The 21,049-nt window shown below is 43.1% G+C and overlaps 1 protein-coding gene across 9 annotated transcripts in view; it reads left to right on the top strand.

Annotated features, from left to right (window-relative positions):
- The window catches only part of PHKA2 (phosphorylase kinase regulatory subunit alpha 2), a 311,493-nt gene that overhangs the window by 165,590 nt on the left and 124,854 nt on the right, over window positions 1–21,049 (top strand). For all 9 annotated transcript variants that reach the window (XR_011600403.1, XR_011600402.1, XM_070943836.1 and 6 more), the window contains exons 23-26: window positions 4,954–5,110; window positions 10,780–10,859; window positions 11,489–11,567; window positions 11,685–11,814. Coding sequence is in view for 7 of the 9 variants with exons in the window: in XM_070943836.1 (XP_070799937.1) it covers window positions 4,954–5,110; window positions 10,780–10,859; window positions 11,489–11,567; window positions 11,685–11,814 (446 nt within the window). In the remaining 2 variants the exon portion in view is untranslated. The remainder of the gene's footprint in view (window positions 1–4,953; window positions 5,111–10,779; window positions 10,860–11,488; window positions 11,568–11,684; window positions 11,815–21,049) is intronic.

The raw sequence follows: 21,049 nt of genomic DNA, 5'->3' as shown, positions 1-21,049 counted from the left end.
GTCGTGCGGACTCTTCAGGTCCACGGGTTCACCCTGAACTTCGCCAAAAGTCATCTGTCTCCCACGACCCGTATCCTGCATCCTGGAGCAATGATAGATTCGGATCAGTGTGTGGTCTTCCTATCTCCCGACAGACAGTCCAGCATTCAGCAACTGGTCTCTCAAATTCTCTTGACAAGGACTGTAATGCTACTGATACTTTCCCAGCTTCTGGGAAAACTAATATCGTGCATAGCCATTGTGCCTTGGGCGCGGTTCCACCTTCGTCGCCTACAGTGGTTCCTGCTTCCTTTCCAGAAACAAGGTCGAGCGGAATACCTATTCAAAGTGACAGTGCCGGCTCCGGTTCGGCTTTCCCTTCGGTGGTGGCTGTCTCCGGCTCTCAGCCGGGGTTCTCCATTTCTGGAACCGGAACGGATGGTGCTAACCACGGACGCGAGTCTGCTGGGCTGGGGGGCCCATCTCAACTCTCAGTTAGCCCAGGGCGTCTGGTCGCCTGCAGAAAAACTTCACAATATCAATTGGCTAGAGCTACGAGCGATCAGGTTCACTCTTCTACATTTCTGACATCTTGTCTATCGCCAAAACCTTCTGATTCTAATGGACAATGTGGCCACCAAGGCCCATATCAACAAACAGGGGGGGACCCGTTCTTGGACTTTAATGCAGGAGGCAGAGAGGCTGCTATCGTGGGCAGAGCTCCACCTCCTATCGATAAGAGCCGAACACATCTCAGGGGCTGTAAATTGGGAAGCGGATTGGCTCAGCAGAGACCAGCTAGATCACTCCGAGTGGCAGTTGGACCCTTGCCTGTTTCAGGACCTGTCAAGGAGGTTCGGCCTGCCAGTGGTCGACTTGTTTGCGACAGCTCACAACACTCAGCTGCCGAGATTTTTTTCCCGTTATCCATCTCCATCGGCGGAGGGCCTGGACGCACTTCGGAGTCCATGGCCCCGGGGGCTCCTTTATGCCTTCCTCCCCTGCCTATCATCTCCAAGGTGATTCGGAAGGTAATTCTGGAACGGGCGGATCTTTTGCTGGTGGCGCCGTATTGGCCTCATCGGGAGTGGTTCGCCGACCTCAAGAACTTGTCCGTAGAGCCACCTTGGTGGTTTCCTCCCGACAAAATCGTCTTAATTCAGGGTGCTGTGCGCCACCCGGAGCCAGGATGGCTCCAATTAGCCGTGTGGCATTTGAACGGATAAGGTTGTTCAAAGACCATTTATCTGAAGAGGTCATTTCCATTATTCAAGCTGCCAGATGCCCGTCCACAGTTCGTATATACAACGCATCCTGGACTGCCTTTACGCGATGGTGTGGAGTTCATCATGTTGACCCAACGACTGCGGCTGTTCCGGACATTCTGCGGTTCCTGCATGTGGGGTTTTCTAAAGGTCTAGCTCCTGCGACCCTTCGCCATCAGGTGGCTGCTCTGGCTACTGTTTTGACTGGGGATAACCACGTCCCTTTGTCTCAGGATCCCAGAATATGTTCTTTCCTCCAAGGGGTCACCAACCTGCGGCCCCCTCCAATTCATCGCTACCCTACATGGGACCTTACATTAGTATTACAAGCTTTGACTTCTCCACTGTTCGAACCTCTAGCTTCGGTCAGCCTGCGACACCTGTCCTTGAAGATGGCCTTTTTGTTAGCAATCACTTCAGTTCGCCGAGTATCCGAAATTGCAGCCTTGTCCATGCGAAGTGATCTCTGTATTTTCTATCCTGACCGTGTGGTTTTACGTTTGGACCCAGCATTTGTCCCCAAAGTCAACACACGCTTTCATCGGGCCCAAGAAATTATCTTGCCAAATTTCTGCCCGGACCCTCGCCTTCCTACTGAGAGACGCTGGCATACCTTAGATGTGCGTAGGGCGTTGAAACGCTATCTCAAACGGGACAGCCCCTTTCCGCAGGACTGAGGCGTTATTGGTGTCCTTCCTCCCCTCTTCCTTGGGTCAGAAGGTATCTTCAGCAACTGTAGGCAGATGGCTCAAAGCCTGTATTTCTAGAGCATATGACTTGCAGGGGGCTCCTGTCCCGGGGGGTATCCTGCCCCATTCTACCCGCAGTGCCGCAACATCGGCGGCTTGGGCTACCCAGGCATCTGTAGATGATTTTTGCCGGGGGGCCACTTGGTCCTCTCTTTCTTCTTTTGTACGTCACTATCGTTTACATGTGTTTGCCTCTGCTGATGCTGCCTTTGACAGAAGAGTTTTGCAGTCTGTAATTTCTCCCCAAGGCCAGGCATCAGCTTTGTTCCCTCCCTCTTCTTAGTAAACTTGGGTATGTCCCATGTTGAGGAGTGTCTGAGCAGCGAGGTGGAAAATGGACGTTGCTTACCTGAACATCCTTTTGTCCTTGCTGCGAAGACACTCCGTCCCTCCCTTCTCTTCGCCTGGCCTGGCCTTGGTGGGGGTGTTTTTTGTTTCCCTTTGTAGCTTTTGTGTTCCCGTCCTGCAATCTGCTGGTGTATCTTCGTATCTGTCAGGATGTCCTCATGAAAAGACTACGTAAGAGCAGGAAGGAGGGCGGGTCCAGCTCCAGAGGGATATGATTGACACTCAGCCGTGCAAATAGGAGTGAGCTATACCCATGTTGAGGAGTGTCTTCGCAGCGAGGACAAAAGGGACGTTCAGGTAAGCAACGTCCATTATTTGCAAGGTCCCCTCGGTAGAGAAAATTTCTCTGGGTTGGCTGCTTTTACAGATCCTGCTTTATGTAAGGTCTTCTCTCCATTCAAGAAAGCACAAACTCTTGAAACTTCAATATTTCAAAAGGAACCTTTTATTGAAAAGAAAGTGATTGCAAGACAAAAGCAAAGCAGGATCTAAATTCCCCTTAGGCAATTCCATTAGGATAAAGGAGTTAGAAATCCCACCCCTCAGTCCAATATTGAATGAGCCAATCCACAGGTGCGAAGATGTTGTGAAAAGAGCCGCCCTGGGAAGGAGATAAGGAACTGTTCCCAGGCGCATCTTTTAGGAGACTTCAGAACGGAGACAAAACAGATGGCCCTCCCCCCTTACACATTCCCCAAAGCAGTGCTGAAATGTAAAATTTGTTACTACCGGTTCTGTGGGTGTGGCTTGGTGGTGATGGGTAATGTGACTGGGTGGGCGTGGCCAACTTTTTTTTTTCTTTTAAAAGCATTTTTTCTACAACCTCTTCAGCCGAAGAGGTTGTTTAAAAAATGCTTTTAAAAGGCTCTGATGATCCCCGCTGAGTTGCCTGATTGTCAGAGGCCTTTATTTTCTTTTAAAAGGTTTTTTTTTTTTTTTTTGCTTTTAAAAGAAAAAAAAAAGCCTCTGACGATCAGACAACTCAGCTGGGTTCGTCAGAGCCTTTTAAAAGCAATTTTTCTACAACCTAAAATGCTTCTAAAAGGCTCTGACGATCCCAGCTGAGCCGCGCAATCATCAGAGGGTTTTTTTTTTACTTTTAAAAGCATTTTTTCAGCTGAAAAAAAATGCTTCTTCATGCGAAAGTCTTTTGAGCAACATTAAAGAAAATGCATAAGTGCTTGTTTAATTTTGAAACAGTAGAGATAGTCCTTATTTAGCAACTGCCTTGGATAGCAACTGTTTGCAGATACAGTGGTGATAAATAGTAATAAAAAACATTTTTTGACCAGTAAGTACATTCACAGTACCAAAAGCAAGAAGTGTGAAACTATGCTTTGGTCTGGTGGGAAGATTCTAATCAACTAATTAAGGTCACAGGGTGAGCTTGTTAACTTGCTTTTAGCACTTTTTAGGAACATGGTGCAATACAGAAAAAAAAAAAAACCTCAGGAAGATATAGTTTGTTTAAGTAATATCTCCACCTTGTGAGGCAAAAAAAAAAAAAAAGAGGGGGAAGAGAAATGGATCAGGCACAGGTAGCCCTTGTCTTAACAACCACAATTGAGCCAAAATTTCTATTGCTAAGTGAGACAGTTGTTAAGTGAATTTTGCTCCATTTTACAACCTTTCTTGCTACAGTTGTTAAATGAATCATTGGAGTTGTGAAGTTAGTAACACAGTTGCTAAGTGAATTTGGCTTCCCCATTGACTTTGCTTGTCAAAAAGCCACAAAAGGTGATCATGGTCCCAGGACATTGCAACCATTATAAATATGAGCCAGTTACTAACAGTCTGAATTTTAGTCACATGACCATGAGGACCTGTAATGATTGTAGGTATGAAAATGGTCCTAAGTCACTTTTTTCTGTACCATTGTAACTTAAAACAATCACTAAATGAACTGTTCTAAGTTGAGGGCTACCTGTACAAGAGAATGTTATTTGAATAACAAAGCAACAACCAGTGATCTCTCTCCCTTCCACTCTCTCTCTCTCTCTCTCCCTCTCTCCCTCTCCCTCCCTCTCTCTCTCTCTTCACATAGCAACCGTGTTGATTAGTGTCCATTTTCCCAGAACCAATTTGAGTCAAGGACTACCTGTAATTCTGTTACCTTCACTGAATTTTTAAGTTCTTAAATCAAGAATTGCTTTTGGGGGCTTTCAAAAGTACTGTGGGAACTTAAATGTAAAAATACATTTTTACATAATTACTAATTTTATACAAGTTTTCATGTATATATTTGTATTAAAAGTTGTAGTTTTGAGAGTTGAATTTCAGACTGGAACTTTTACTTATTTCTAGCAATTTAGCCAGGACTGGTACACATACAGCCCATGGAAGGCATGTCCAACCCATGGCCTATGGACTGCATGTGGCCCTGGACAGATAGTAATGCAGCCTCACAAGATCATAAAGTTTTAACATTATTATGTGTATTATATACCTTAACTATATTATATATTTTATTTGTGACCCAAGACAATTCCTTTTCATTCAGTGCGGCCCACACAAACCAAAATGTTGGACTCCCATGACTTACAATATCCCACTTTCCTTTTAAAAAAATTAATAGGGACATATAACCATCATGATATGTTTTGTTTTGTAAGAGGTCTTGATTGGGAAACACAACTCTATGGCCAGTCTGGAGTCACAGTTCATTGCCTCCTCAACGAACTGTACAGCAAAGCAGGTGTAAACCAAGAATGGGGGCTCATCCGCTATATTTCTGGCATATTGAAAAAGAAAGTTGAAGTCCTGGCTGAGGTATGGATCAAACAAATTGTTTCCATTTCGGTTTTTCTCAACCTTGAAAAGCAATTAAAAAAAAAAAAGATTTCCCATGTAGCATGCACTCAAGTTCTACAGAGAATCCCTGTTCAAATGGCCAAAAGTAGTTATTTGGGGGGGGGGGGGGTTGCTCTGAAATACTTGTCCTTGGGATAAAAATAGCTCTTATTCTCCTGGCCTTCCAGAAACTTATGAAACTTGGTTATTCTAGCAGGCATGTGGAATTTAAGTACCATAGAGCTTGTAGTGTCAGAAATATTACAATCTTTATAGTATTTACCATAATTATATGTTGAATTTCTGTATGATGTTGTAATTTTACATTGGCTGCAAGTGACTTTTGTACACCACTAGTTTTGACTGGTTTATAAATTCGTAACTATTATATTTATTTATTTATTCACTCATCTAAATATTAGTATACATCCATACCCATTAAGCCAGAGAAATAATATCAGCACTATGAATAGAATAGAATAGAATAGAATAGAATAGAATAGAATAGAATAGAATAGAATAGAATAGAATAGAATAGAATAGAATAGAATAGAATAGCAGAGTCAGAAGGGACCTTGGAGATCTTCTAGTTCAATCCCCTGCTTAAGCAGGAAACCTTACACTACTTCAGACAAATAGTTATCCAATATCTTCTTAAACACTTCCAGTGTTGGAGCATTCAAAACTTCTGGAGGCAAGTTGTTCCACTGATTAATTGTTCTAACTGTCAGGAAATTTCTCCTTAGTTCTAAGTTGCTTCTCTCCTTGATTAGTTTCCACCCATTGCTTCTTGTCCTGCCCTCAGGTGCTTTGGAGAATAGCTTCTCCCTCTTCTTTGTGGCAGCCCCTGAGATATTGGAACACTGCTATTATGTCTCCCCTAGTCCTTCTTTTCATTAAGATAGACATCCTGCAACCATTCTTCATATGTTTTAGCCTCCAGTCCCCTAATTCTCTTTGTTGCTCTTCTCTGCACTTTTCTAGAGTCTCAACATCTTTTTTATAGTGTGGTGATCAAAACTGGACTCAGTATTCCAAGTGTGGCCTTACCAAGGCATCATAAAATTGTATTAACACTTCATGTGATCTTGATTCTATCCCTCTATTTATGCAGCCCAGAACTGTGTTGGCTTTTTTGGCAGCTGCTACACATTGCTGGCTCATATTTAAATGGTTGTCTACTAGGACTCCAAGATCCCTCTCACAGTTACTACTATTTTTTTTTAGTTTTTTATTTTTTATAAATATCTCAAATCAATGCATGAACAATGTGGCACCAGAGTGTCATACATTCTAATGCAAATAATTAAGTTAATCATAATTATTACATTCTATCAATGTGTATTTCTAATAATAATGCACATTTATACTAGGTTGCAATCTATCATTATTCAATCATTCCACATTTTCTCTTGTTATTACTTTCATTTTGTTGTATAAAAATGTATACACTAATATTCCCCGTTCTCTTATTTCTATCACTTATTCTAGCTTTTAATCATGTCACCCATTGTTAAACAACTTTATCTTTCTTTCCTATCTAACTACTAATCATGTCACCTACCTAAAAAGAAAGAGAAGAGAGAGAGAGAAAAGGGAAGGCAAATCAGAACAACAACAACAAAAAGAAATCATCAATCCATCATCTCTTGTCCACTTCAATATTTTAATTGCTACTCTTTAAGAAAAGAGAGGGGAAAGGAAAAGCAAATCAAACCAACAGTAAAAAGAAGAAAATACTCATCTATCCATCGTCTCTTGCCTGCTTCGATTCTTTAATTGCTATGCTTTTTTTTTTACTTACCTTCCAAATTCCTCTCTTAAATCTTTAACTCTGTCTTCGCCTGTTTCTTGGATGTTCAATCTAGATATTTCTTCCCCCTCTACCAGTGGTGGATTTATACCAGTTCACCCTGGTTCAAGCGAACCAGTAGTGGCAGCAGTGGGAGTTTCCACCCACCTGCCCGGACTTCAATCACAGACACTCTGTGCATGCGCAGAAGCGCCATGCACGAGCGCACACACGTGCTCACAGTTCTGAACCGGTAGTGAAGGTAAGTGGGACCCACTACTGCCCTCTACCCTCTTCCAATGCGTAGTTTCTATTATTTCTACCCAGGCCTCTATCTCCCTTTCAAACATATGTTCCAACTCTCTTTGTTTATTTTTCCCCTGGTTTAATTTGTCTCCCTCCTTCTTCATTTCTTCTGTTGGCTCCTCCCTTTCCTCGGTGTCTTGGTCTTTACTCATCATCCCTTGTATGATATTTTCCATTTGTTCCATAGTCTCCTTAAATCCTTTCTCCATGATGTCTTTTGTATTTTGAAAGAGTAACTCCATCTCCATCAGAATTCCTCTCATTTTGTCCTCATTTTGTTTTTGTTTTTGTTTTTGTTTTTTTTAAAAAAATCAACATTTATCCAGCAGTCCAAGATCTATTTGTTCAGTCCTTAAGTTACCCTTCAAGGAGCACACTAGTCCCAATTCTTTATGTCCCTTAGGAAGACAATCAATTCCATTTAAATAGTCCCAGAGGTTATCTCCTTTACAGATTCAATCTTCTAGTATAGCACTCAAGTGTCTCTTTAATTAAATAGCTTCCTCAATTCCATGTTTGAATCTCTGGGAGTCATGGGGTAGCAAAAATAATTCAATGGATATTGTCACTGTCCTTCATATAGGTATTCCCAAATTCCTTGTAATTTTTCCTTTCGTCAGCAGGTGGCTCTCTGCACTTAGATTTCAGTTTACTAATCAATCGTTATTTTAGTTTTAAAACAGTTAGAAAAGCAGAATAAGTTTTGTAAGTAAATAATTTCAGCATTTTAAAATGCCTTTCCAGTAACACGTCATTCTACTTTAAGAGTCCAATTTTCTGTTTATTCCAAAGTCTATTATTTTACTCTCCAGTGCCTTCATTTCCAGTTAGATATTTCCTCAAAATGCCTCAAAATGCTTGGGTGCCACTTTAACACATTGTTCTGGGGAAATAGTTCTGAATTGTTTCTTGGGGTTAAATTTAAAACAAAAGAAAAATCCTCTCCCCCAGTTCCAGCACAGCTCGCCTACTTCACTCCAGCACTCATCTTAGTTGGTCATTGGTTATCCCAACTTTGTGGCAGCCATCTTTAGGCTGCCTCTTCTTCTTGCTGTGACTGAGAGGGAAAGGGGAAAAAACCCTGGGGCAGCAGTGAAATTCACTTACCTTCGCTACCGGCTCGGGAATGTGAGCATGCATGCACGCTCGCTATGCTTGTATGTACCTCTTCTGTGCATGCACAGAGCCTTCTGTGCATGCCCAGAGGGTCAAAAACCAGATAGATCTGGCCAGATTTCACTGCTGCCCTGGGGTCACAGGAGAGCTGCGAATCTCCTCTTCACCACCCCTACAGGGCAGCTTTGGCTCCCTCCTGGAGCCCACAAGCAGGAAGAATTCAGCACAGGGAATGGAATCCAGTTCTCCTGTGTCTGAAAGGTGCCGTGGCATCAACCAGAAGTCCATAGTTACTACTATTGAGCAAGGTACCACATATACTGTACCTTTGCATTTTGTTTTTCTTGCCTAAATGTAGAACCTTACTTTTTTCACCATTGAATTTCATTTTATTAGATAGTGCCCAATGTTCAAGTCTGTCAAGATCCTTCGGTATCTTAAGCCTATCTTCTGGAGTATTGGCTATTTCTGCCAGCTTGGTGTCATCTGCAAATTTGATGAGTTCCCCATCTCTTCCCTCGTCCAAATCATTGATGAAGATGTTGAAGAGTATTGGGCCTAAAACAGAGCCTTGGGTACTCCACTGCATACTTCCTTCCATGTAGATGCAGTTCCATTGAGGACTACACGTTGAGTGCGGTTGGTCAGCCAGTTATGAATCCATCTGGTGGTGTTGCTGTCTAACCCACATTTTTCTACTTTATCTGGTAGTAGGTTATGGTCTGTTTTGTCAAATGCCTTACTGAAGTCCGAATAAATTATATCGACAGCATTCCTCCGGTCCACCAATTTTGTCACTTTGTCAAAGAATCCAATAAGATTAGTCTGGCATGATCTGTTTTTGACCCATGTTGGCTTTTGGTTATTACTTGGTTTGCTTCTAGGTGTTTGCTGATTATTTGCTTGATTATCTTTTCAGAATCTTCCCTGGTATTGAGATCAGGCTGATAGGTCTGTAGTTTCCTGGATCTATTTTTTTTTTCCTTTTTTGAAGATGGGAACTACATCAGATCTTTTCCAGTCTTCTGGCAGTTCCCCGGTGCTCCGGGACCTTTGAAAGATATAATTCAGTGGTTCGGAGATCTCATCTGCCAGTTCCTTCAGAACCTTGGGGTGTAATCCATCCAATCCTGGTGATTTGAACTCATCTAGGGTAGACAGACGCTCACTTAACATTTTCTTCTCTATTTTAACTTGTGTTCCTAATCTGTTTTTTGTGGTACTGTTTTTGATAGGTTGGACTATTTTTTCCCTTTGTGTAAAGACAGATGCAAAAAATGAGTTAAGTAGTTCTGCTTTCTCCTTGTTGCTTGTCACCTTCTTGCCACTTTCTCCCAGCAATGAACCAATTGTTTCCTTGACTTTTTCCTTTTTTTAACATGTTGGAAGAAGCTTTTTTTTGTTGTTATTTTTTACTTTTGTCACAAGCCTTTGTTCATTGTGAGCCTTGGTTTTCCTCACTTCATCTTTGCAGGCTCAGGCTATTTGCTGATATTCTGCCTTAGTTATGTGCCCCTCTTTCCATTTTTTATACTTGTCCTTTTTGTCTTTCAATTTGTCAGAGAGTTCTTTATGCCCCCATGCTGGTTTCTTTTGAGAGCTGTTATTTTTCTTCTTCATTGGTATTGTGCTAGACTGGGCTTTGATAATCTCACTTTTCAAAATTTCCTAAGCTTCTTGTTGTTTTCCCCTTGAGGATTAATAAAAGATTTATGCTATATGATAGAAGTTCTGTGCAGGTATTTGGCTGCATATGAATTCAAATAACTTCCTTAAAATATAGGTGCCCATGTAGTTTCTCCATAATGACCTAGCACAATGGTTCTCAACCTTCCTAATGCTGCGACCCTTTAATACAGTTCCTCATGTTGTGGTGACCCCCAACAATAAAATTATTCCTAAAACCATTGAAAATATGTGTTTTCCGATGGTCTTAGGCGACCCCTGTGAAAGGGTCATTCGACCCCCAAAGGGGTCCTGACCCACAGGTTGAGAACCATTGACCTAGCATATTGAGTTGCCTTTTAGATCATTCCAGAAGTAAGCTCCCAAACTATGTTTGAACACTGATTTTCCAGATACTACATCATCTGAGAAGCTGACATTAGTAGAGCAGGTTCTATAATGCTTGCTTCTCACTTGCAAGGGAATAGGTAAGTATGTTCCTCTGCATTCTCCTCCAGTAGGTCTAACTGCATGAAGAACAAAAACACTGCACTTGGTTGCTGCCTTTGCTGGACCTCCCTACAAAATATTGAGAGATAATCTTATTGTATTTTTTATATTAGATTCAGATATAGAAAAATATGGATTTGGTCTTCACATTGACATTATTGATATGGAATTACTAAATCAATTTTTCAAAATTTAAGTGTAATGCAATTGCTACATATTTAATAACTTGAACTTTCTTCTTTCCTTCGTTGTGTGTCAGGCCTGTACAGATCTTTTATCCCACCAGAAACAACTTACAGTTGGCCTCCCACCTGAGCCACGTGAAAAAACAATTACAGCGTATGTGAACCTCTCTATCTTAAACCAATGTCTTATTTTTCATACTTCTTGATAGTTTTATGATAAGATTTTTAGAAAATATTTTAGTAGTAAAAGTATTAATTGGGAAACATGAGTCATGTTAACCAGTTTGTTAAAATATGTAATAGCAAAAATGGTCCTTTTCATTAGCAACACCTCTGTTGTGACTTGTTGATCAAGGAAAAGCTTGAATGAATGGAACCATTTTTCCCCATTTATAAGTAACTGAGTACAAAATAAGTTCTAGAAAACAAGGATTTTTTTCAATACATTCTACAGTTTAAAATGTATTAAACTGTCCTGGTAATCAGGAACAATTATGAATTCAAAACAAGTTAGACATTTGGGAAAGATTCTCATTCTGCAAGTTTACTTTTCTCCAATCTTAGGTTTCATAAAGGCAGGCTTTCTTTTACAAGTCATTTAGAGGACAAAAAAGATTAAAACCAAACAAAACAGCCTGTCCCGCTAGTCTAATAAAAATTATAGTCTGATAATTTGGGAGAGTAATTTATAAGGCTAAACTACTGAAAAGACTTCTTGAAAAATAGCCATAGAGTCACTGACAGATTTTTGCTTATGCCTTTAATTAAATTCAATTTCTGTAGGCCTTTGCCTCCTGAAAGGCTGACCAAACTAATATATGAAGCCAGTGGCCAGGATATCAGCATTGCAGTCCTTACACAGGTAATATGAAAAAAAACCTTGTTAATCTTTTTGAAGAAATTATTTTATTACTGCCATTGTGTACTGTGTGTAATAGAGATCTCTAAAATCAATTCTTCTTTTCCCCAACCCTGGCAGGAAATTATAGTGTACCTGGCCATGTATGTCCGGTCACAACCTAGTCTCTTTGCAGAAATGCTCAGACTCCGCATTGGGCTCATTATTCAAGTGATGGCAACAGAACTTGCTCGCAGCTTGAATTGTTCAGGTAAGATTACTTTCTCTTTCTTATTACTCTGGAATAAAAGAAGGGATTCTGAGTATTTTTCAGAAGTGAGACGGTGGATGGCAATAGACGATTTGCATATAATAAATATAGTGAAAAGGAATAAAACTTAATGAAGGAAATAGATAAAGAACTTCCAGACAAGGCAGGAGGAGAAGACTGTAGGTAAAGGCAGAGGTGGGATTCAGCCAGTTCGGACCGGTTTGGTTGAACCGGTTGTTAAGATTTTGCGCAGTTGGGAGAATTGGCTAATCACACCACTGGCTGGCCCCACTCTGCCCCTCCCCTCCCCTCCCACTCACTCTATATCTTGCCTCGCCCGCCTTGGCTGATGTCTAGAGTCATGTCCATGGCATAGCTGCTGCTGCTCTCTAGTTCCCTCACTTGCCTTGACCACATGGCCCAGCTGATCTCTGCCTGTTGAGCCTTCCTTTGCTTCTTGCCCAGCTGCCTCTCATGTGGCCCTGTGGCCCAGCCTGGTTGTCTGCCGTCCCCGTGGCCCAGCCTGCTTGCCTGCCTTCCCTGCAGCCTTCCCTGCAATCCCCATGGCCCAGCCTGCTTGCCTGCCTTTCCCGTGGCCCCCATGGCCCAGCCTGCTTGCCTGCCTTTCCTGCAGCTTCCCATGCAGTCCCCGCAGCCCAGGCTGCTTCTTCCCACGTAGTCCCCACACCCCACCTGCTTGCCTGCCTTACCAGTGAGGAACAGAAGCAGCCAGGCTGCCGCTGCCTTTCATTGTGGCACATGGAGTGAGATGGAGCTCCTCTTGCCGTCTCTTCTCTCCCCCCCCCCCCTCCCCGTCACCAGGCATGGCAGGGCTTTCTGGCCCTTACTTAGCCACCTGCCTCCTTTTTCAATGCAATTTCGGAGTGTGGCAGGTAGGGCGGTGGAGAAAGGGTATTCTTGCTCCTGGGCCGACTGGCTTCTTCCAGGCAGCTCTTGCTTTGCCTTTCAGTGTCAACCATCAAAGACGAGGGTTTTTTTTAATTAAAAAGTTTTTTTTAAAAAAATTACACATATTTTCCCCTCCCTCCTCCCCCCTCCTACCCCAACCCTTCCCCCCCCCCCCCCCCGGACTTCCCAGAGCCAATACAGGGTATAGCATTTAACAAACATAAAAATAACATAGGCTAACTATCTATAAATTTATCTCCCTCTTGCACTTTAACTCCCCTTGTTCAAATCTAAATTTAACTAATTAAACCAATTATTGCTTGAAAGTAATCAATCCACCTTCGTTCTTGTCCATTCTTCAATAATAAGCAAGTCTTCTTTCTTCCAGTATTACACATTAGCCCAATTACAATTAACCATCACATTTCCAATCCTTACATATATTAACACATTAACAAAATATTTTAACCAATCTCAAATAAAATATATTATGAGAACCTTATCTTTACTTTTTACCCCATACACTTATGTTAATTCTTCCTGGAAACATTCCTTACTTAATAGCTTTACATAAACTTGTTCATCTTATTCTCTACAAATCCACTACATGTAGTCAAATACCCTCTTCACTATTTAATATCTATAAAAAATATTGTAAAAACCTTCCCTCAACCCTTGCACCACTTATATTTTCCTCATAACCCACACGTTTATATATATTCTTCAACAAAACATTCTTCAATATAACATTAATGTAATTTAAAACAAAGTATAAAAGTTTAAGTAATATTCTACTTCTAACCCATAAATTTATATTAAATGATCTACACTGTCCATCTACTTTTACATCTACAATATTTTTCTTTTAACCCATCAGTTTATATAAATTCTTCAACAAAGCATTCCTTGAAATATACTTCAAGACAAAAGTGAAAGTTTGGTCAGTGGCTCATAACAATTCAAACATAGCATTACTTAATATAACTTTTCAGAACAAATCAATCCCTAAATACAGGTATAGTCATTCATTTTCACTATTACTATCCTCCCCAACAAGGAGGGTTATAATTTTTCCATTTCCATTTTTTCCTGACTTTTTTGTGAACCTTCTTCTTCAGTCTTATTCCTCCGCCTTCTTTTATTTTTATAAGTTCTTGAATTTGCTGAAATTGCTGTACTCTTCGCAAAGTAGTTCCTTTCAGTAAATGCACCTCTTTAACTGCAATTGAGAGTCCATTTTTACGAAAAAGTTGTGACAATTTTCCAGTTAACTGTGTCGTAGCCTCTGGAGAAATCTCTCTCAGTATTTCCTGGTTACACTCCTTCAAACCTCTCAGCCTTTCCTTCTTAATTTGAAAAACGTCCATTCCATTTTCCAAAGGCACATTGAACTGGATTGTTTCTCCCACCTCTTCATTCAACAACTCACTATTATTTGGCATCTGAAATACCGATACAATATCTTCTCTTGTATCTTTGTTGCAAGTTTGAGTAAAATCCTTCTTGATAAACCCTTCCATTCTTTCCACTATCACGGAGGTAAATGATTCTAAAATTTCTTTAAAGAGATCCACAGTCAGAATTTGTGTATTTACTGATGTATATAGTGGTAAGCCTTCATCACTTTCAAAAAAGCCAGCCATTTTTTTCTTTTTCCCCCCCCCCTCCCAATAAAACTTTCACTTTATACTTTTCCAGCAACTAAATCAATTATTCCAGTCCTTAAGTGGTATAAGTCTTTTAAAAAAAAAAAAAAAAAAATTAAATCCTTCTCCTTTAAGATAAAATCCTCTTCTTTTAAACAGGGGCTTTCAACACAGCATAATACTTTGTATCTAACTTTCACTTCTTCATGCCCCGTTAGAGTCAAACGCCATCTTTCTCCATAGAAATTCAGAGGGAAGTGATAAGCTTTCCGGAGTTAAAGTTTAGTACTTGCAATTTTAGTTTCTCCTGTATTTGCTCTGCCAGCTTTCAAGTCCAAAAAATTTTTTTTTTTTAATTGAGTTGCTGGGGTGGTCGCGGTGTCTGGTTCTGCTTAAAGCAGAAACATCCCAGGTCCGGAGCAATGACGGGCTTCCCGGGGAGCTCTCACCCTTTAAGTCCCAGATTTAAAAAGAAATCTGGGGCTCTTGGGGAGCTCTACCCACACCCGTCAGCTCTCTTTCTCCCCTTCTCCCAGGGGGAAAGTTTTCAAGCCGCTAGACAGCTGATTTTCGCTGTTCTAGCGGCTCTAACAGAGTCCCGGGGCTGGCGCTCACCAAGGAGCATCTTTCGGCGCCGGCGGAGCCACCGGAAGTCCCCAAAGACGAGATTTTTGTGGGCAGAAGAGTTTTCTCCACCCACCACCGCCCAGATTCCCTTACTTTCCCCAAATTCTCCAAGCATTTCTTTGCCTACCTGATTTCCAGCTCCATCATGTTTCTCACCGTCATGTGCAGGGAAACAAAAGTTTGTGAGACTAAAAAAAAAGTTCAATCAATTCCAACCTCGTGAAAGAAAACTATCTCACGAAGTTGGAATTGATTGAGTGAATTTTTTTTTTAGTCCCACAAACTTCTTTCCCTGCACATGATGGTGAGAAATGCAACGGAGCTGGAAATCAGGTAGGCAAAGAAATGCTTGGGAGAAACGAGGGCATCTGGGTGGTGGTGGGTGGGAAAAGTTCCATAGTGTGGCCCTGCAATGGTGAAACGGGCAATGGAGCGGCCGGCGCGAGGTAATGAGGAGGCCACTTTCCCTCTCTTCTCCCTGTTCCTCCTCCTTCCCTCATGCTGGCCGTTCCATTTCCCATTTATGCATTGCAGTTGGTGGCTCTGTCAGAGGCGAACCAAGTAGCCCCATCGCACCACGCCTTTTTCTGCCGCCAAGTGCGCTCCGCCATGCGTGGTCTTTCCTTCACCAGCTCCATTTCCCATTGTTTCCCACTTGCCTCTCCCCAGGAGGCTGCTTGCCCACACTGTTCGGGAGGCAGGCTGCTTGCCCACGCCATTTCCTGCCGTTTCCTGCTTGCCTCTCTCCCCGGGAGGCCACTTGCCCGTGCTGTCCAGGAGGCAGGCCGCTCACCCACACCATTTTCCACTTGCTTCTCTCCCCGGGAAGCAGACTGCTCGCCTGTGCCATTTCCTGCTGTTTCCTGCCATTTCACACTTGCCTCCAGATGCCGGCTGAATGTGCCTCATCCCCTCCCCACCCAGGCCTCTTGCCAATGGCTTTCTGGTACTTCTTCTCCTTGTAGAACTGAGCTCCTTGGCCTTTGAAATCCAGCGCCACTTCTCTGGCTGCCGAGCCTTGGCAGCTGATCCAAGAGTGCTGGATTTCAAAAGCCAAAGAGCTCAGTGCTACAAGGAGAAGAAGTGCAAGGAAGCTATCGGCAAGTATCATAGGGTGTTGCTGGAGCTGAAGAGTTCTTACTGGCCCAGGAAGACTCCGAGGACGCCACTTCAACTGCTTCCTTCACGGGGGCTACTGGCCTGGCAAACTCTTACAACATCCTGGCAGATAGGGCAGTCACTTTGGGGGGTTTTGGGCCCGGGGTGGGTGGAAAAGGGGGGTGGGAGAATGGTGAGCGGGGAGGGGAAGATTAAATTTTTTTTTTCAATAGATTAGAAAATAATAGGAGGGACTTTTGGGGAGAAAGCCCTGTACATTTGTGGTGTTGGAATGGATTATATGTCAACTCCTAGTGACCCTATAGAGCAGGGGTCGTCAAACTTTTTAAACGGGGCTAATTCACGGTCCCTCAGACTGTTGGGGGGCCGGACCAGCTGGGTAGGTGTGGCTAGGTGGGCATGTGACTAGATGGGCATGGCTACATCATGTGACTAGGTGGGCTTGGCCAATTTAGCAGTCCAAGAAACAATATACACAAATTAAACTTTAATTTGTTTTGCTCCTTTGGGTATTTTATTTGCTTTTGTTTGCATGTTGCTCTTCTGATTGACTTTTTGTTTTACTAGATCATTTTTTAAGTTGTTTAAGAGTCTAGTGGTCTACTTCAGGAAACTCAGTTTTGCAGCAATTCTTCTCAGCCCCAAGGAGCTTACAATCAACAAATAGAACAAACCAGGGAAGGCATTGCTTCTCCTTGTTTTGGGTGGGTGGGAGGCAAGGGACTCAGCCCAAGAGCTGGGCCTCCTTAGAAAGGCAAAGGAGCAGGTAGCATCAGAATCCTCCCTGGCTCTTCCCTGAAGTCACCCTGGCCTAAGCTGGTGATCCCGTGTGAAGCTGCTGGGCAATTCCATATGAAGAAGGGGGTGGCTGATAGAAAAGACGTCCTGAAGTTGATTCTTCTCTGGGACAAGGGGAGCCGGCTGCAGCTGCTCAGGCCCGGGAACACGTGGCTGCACCAGTGGCAACACCCCTCCGCCTGTGGCCCTCCCCTGCCCACCCACACCCTTTGGCCTTACCATTGCGGCAGCAGCGGTGTGGTGAGCATTGAACTGTTGAAATGAGCAGAAGTGGGAAGTGTGGCTGGACAGTGGAAGATAAGGATGACAGCTGGAGGAGGGGCGATGTGAGCAGCGCAACCTTACGGTAGGTGAGGGTCCTCCTCCCCAGGGCCCCCGTCAGCCGGGAAAAGCCAGTCACGCAGGGAGTAGCTGGGAGAAGAGGGGCAAGGGGCGGGGCTAAACCCCATCACTCCATGGGCCAGATACATTGGGTTGGTGGGCCATATCCAGCCCACAGGCCGTAGTTTGCGGACCTATGCTATAGAGCAGTGATGGCGAACCTTTTCGGCACCGAGTGCCCAAACTGGAAATTATGTGCATGTCCGTGCGCCGGAGTGCCGGGAACCCGAAGACCAGCTGGCCGGTGCGCATACGTGCGCCAGCCAACTAATCTTCGGGTTTCTGGCACTCGCATGCGCGCTGGCCAGCTGGTCTTTGCACGCGCTGGAGCACTGGAAAGCTGGCTGGTATGTGCATGCCTGTTTTTTGGCCATTTTTTCAGGCCATTTTTCAGGCTATTTTCAGGCCTGGTTTTTTTTGGCCATTTTTAGGCTTTTTTCCAGCCGTTTTCTGGGCCATTTTTAGGCCATTTTCTGGCACTTCGGCGCCTGCAAAGAGCAGCTGGTGACAGCGCGCATGCCCACAGAAAGGGCTCTGTGTGCCACCTCTGGCACATGTGCCATAGGTTCGCGATCACGGCTATAGAGTGTTGGAATTAAGCTCTTGGAAACTTTTGGAAGTATTCACTTTAGGTGATTGAAAGCAAAGGATATTTAATGGCAGTACCTTAGAAGTACCTTAGAATTGAAAACAACTATTTTTGGCGACAATGATTTAAGAAAATAAAAATATTGGACCCTGTTTCCACACTGTTACTTTGTACTGTATTTTCCAGTTATTTAAATTAGCTCATGTGATAACTTTTCCTATAAACTGTTCATGTTAACTATTTTGATAGGTTCTCTGAATTTGCAGGAAGGGTACTCTGAGAAGGGTGGATTTGCAGTATTAAAAAAGAAGACACAGAATTGTGATTTAATGACTACTGGATCTCTATATGCTCTACCAATTATCTGAGGCCTGGGGTCCCCATTTGTACCACTCAGAGGGCCAATGTATGCCTGTACATACCTTGCTAGTTGCTTGGTAATTTATCTACTCCATCTGTATTTATATATTCTTCAAAATATGTTTAAACTTTTTAAAAAATGGAAGCTGGCTTGCCACAAAGCAAAACACCATCCTCTAGAAAAATCATTTATTTCTTTATTTATATTCCACCATTATTTTTATAAGTAATTCAAAGCAGCAAACATTCCGAATATCCCTTCTCCTCCTATTTTCCCCAACACAGTCCTGTGAGTTAGGCTGGGCTGAGAGAGGGAATGACTGGTCCAGAATCAGCCAGTCAGTTGTTAACTCACTGAGCCATTTCTGAACTTTCCTGCAATGTGAAAAAGAAAGCTATCTGCAGCCAGTGTTTTGTTTAGGAGTACATCCACCTGTCTTGAAAAAGCAGAAAAATTATAAGCATAGGACTGTGCATTGCTATGGTGGACAGGGATATAAAGTTGCATAATCCCAGGGGAAAAATGCAGCTGCCTTAAAGAATTGCAGACATGTGCAGCATTCCTTTCTCTGTGCTCTCCATTTTTTTTTTTTTTTTTTTGGCATTTGAATCCAAAATGCAGTAGTACAGTACAAGAGGGCAAGTAAGAATACACAATCAAAAAATGTTATTTGAAATAGGTGTTTTGTAAACTTATCTGTGGCAAGTCTTCCCAGCCACTGTTTTGCAAAAGCATACACAACAATAAATATCCATCAGAATCCAAATATAGATTCCAACTTTAGGTGACATTAATGGCTGCTTATTTTGTTTCTACTACTAGTAAAGAAATGAGTAAGAAATCATAATTATTCCTGAAGTGGAACAAACAATTATATAAAAGGCTTCAAATTTAATTGAATATATCATTACAATTAAGCCAAAGATGCAATTGCAGTAAATTAGACTTTGCTCGCAGAAATTTCCAGATTAACCCATGACATCTCCAGCAAGAGATAGGAAAGTTCTTTTTCCATCTAAGGCCCAGAAGAAATAGTACTGAGTTAAATAGACTATAAGTATAAAGGTAAAAAATGATATATTCAGTGTTATCTTCATTTTAGATGTCAAAAGGGTTTTGTGGCTCCCGGTGTTTTCTTTTCTGTGGGAAACGGGTCCAAATAGCTCTTCGAGTGTTAAAGTTGTAGACCCCTGCTCTGGGGTGTGTGTGTGTAAAAGGCAGCACTGATCACTGATCATAACAGCACAAGAACAGGCACTTTCTGGACAAAGACTAGAAGAGCTCAGGAGACCAGGCAAGAGGGACAAGACAAGGTGTCCCTTGACATGAGTGGTTTGTTTGTTTGTTTGTTTGTTGGTTTGTTTGTTTGTTTGTTCAACTTGTGTGCCGCCTTTCTCCGAGGCGGCTTACAATACATTTAAAAACCATATATAAAAATATTAAACATTAAAACATTAAAAACAATTAAAACCCATTCACACTATTCATGGCCGGATCTCTCCAGATTGCAACAGCGAGATCAACGGCCCCAGGCCTGCCGGAAAAGCCAGGTCTTCTTTTCGGAAGGCCAGTAGGGTGGGGATGGTCCAGATCTCAGGGGGTAACTGGTTCCAGAGAGCTGGGGCAGCCACAGAGAAGGCCCTCCCCCGTGGGCCTGCCAGCCAGCATTGTTTAGCTGATGGGACCCAGAGGAGACCAACTCTGCGGGATCTTACCGGTCGCTGGGAACTATGCAGTAGAAGGCAGTCTCGAAGATAACCTGGCCCTGAGCCATGTAGGGCTTTAAAGGTAATAACCAACACCTTGAATTATGACCGGAGACCAATAGGGAGCCAGTGCAGCTCATGGAGAATTGGTGTAATGTGGGTGTACCTAGGTGCACCCACGACAGCTCACACGGCTGCGTTCTTGACCAACTGTAGTTTCCGAACACTTTTCAAGGGTAGCCCCATGTAGAGCGCGTTGCAATAATCTAACCGTGAGGTGACAAGGGCATGAGTGACTGTGAGGAGAGCCTTCTGATCCAAGTAGGGTTGCAATTGGTGCACCAGGCGAACCTGTGCAAAGGTCCCCTTAGCCACAGCTGACAGATGTTGCTCTAATCTTAGCTGTGAGTCTAGGAGGACATCCAAATTGCGAGCCCGTTCTGAGGGGGACAATTTCCTCCCCCCCAGAACCAAGGATGGACAATCAACATAGCCTTTAGGAGACAATACCCACAGCCATTCGGTCTTGTCTGGGTTAAGTCTCAGCCTGTTGACTCCCATCCAGATCCTCACGGCTTCCAGGCACCGGCACATCACATCCACCACCTCACTGAATTGACGCGGGGTAGAGATATACAGCTGGGTATCATCAGCGTATTGCTGATACCTCACCCCATATCGTCGGATGATCTCACCCAGCGGCTTCATGTAGATGTTAAATAGGAGGGTAGAGAGGACCGAGCCCTAAGGCACCCCACAAACAAGGGGCCTAGGGGTCGACCTCTGTCCTCCTACCAACACCGACTGTGACTGACCAGAGAGATAGGAGGAGAACCAACATAACATGGTGCCTCCCACTCCCAACTCCCTTAGTCGTCCCAGAAGGATACCATGGTCAATGGTATCAAAAGCCACTGAGAGGTCAAGTAGCACCAAGATGGAGGAATGACCCCCATCTCAGGCTCGCCAGAGATCATCCATCAGCGTGACCAAGGCAGTTTCCGTGATGTAGCCAGGCCTGAAGCCAGACTGAAAAGAGTCTAGATAATCCGTTTCCTCCAATGACCGCAGGAGCTGAAGTGCCACCACTTTCTCTACA

The sequence above is a fragment of the Pituophis catenifer genome, unplaced genomic scaffold (genome assembly GCF_029215685.1).
Source record: "Pituophis catenifer annectens isolate HBS135680 unplaced genomic scaffold, rPitCat1.0.hap2 SCAF_4, whole genome shotgun sequence".
NCBI classification, from domain to species: domain Eukaryota; kingdom Metazoa; phylum Chordata; class Lepidosauria; order Squamata; family Colubridae; genus Pituophis; species Pituophis catenifer.
The sequence above is the reverse complement of the archived record's forward strand: the minus strand, read 5'-3'. Positions and strand labels throughout refer to the sequence as shown.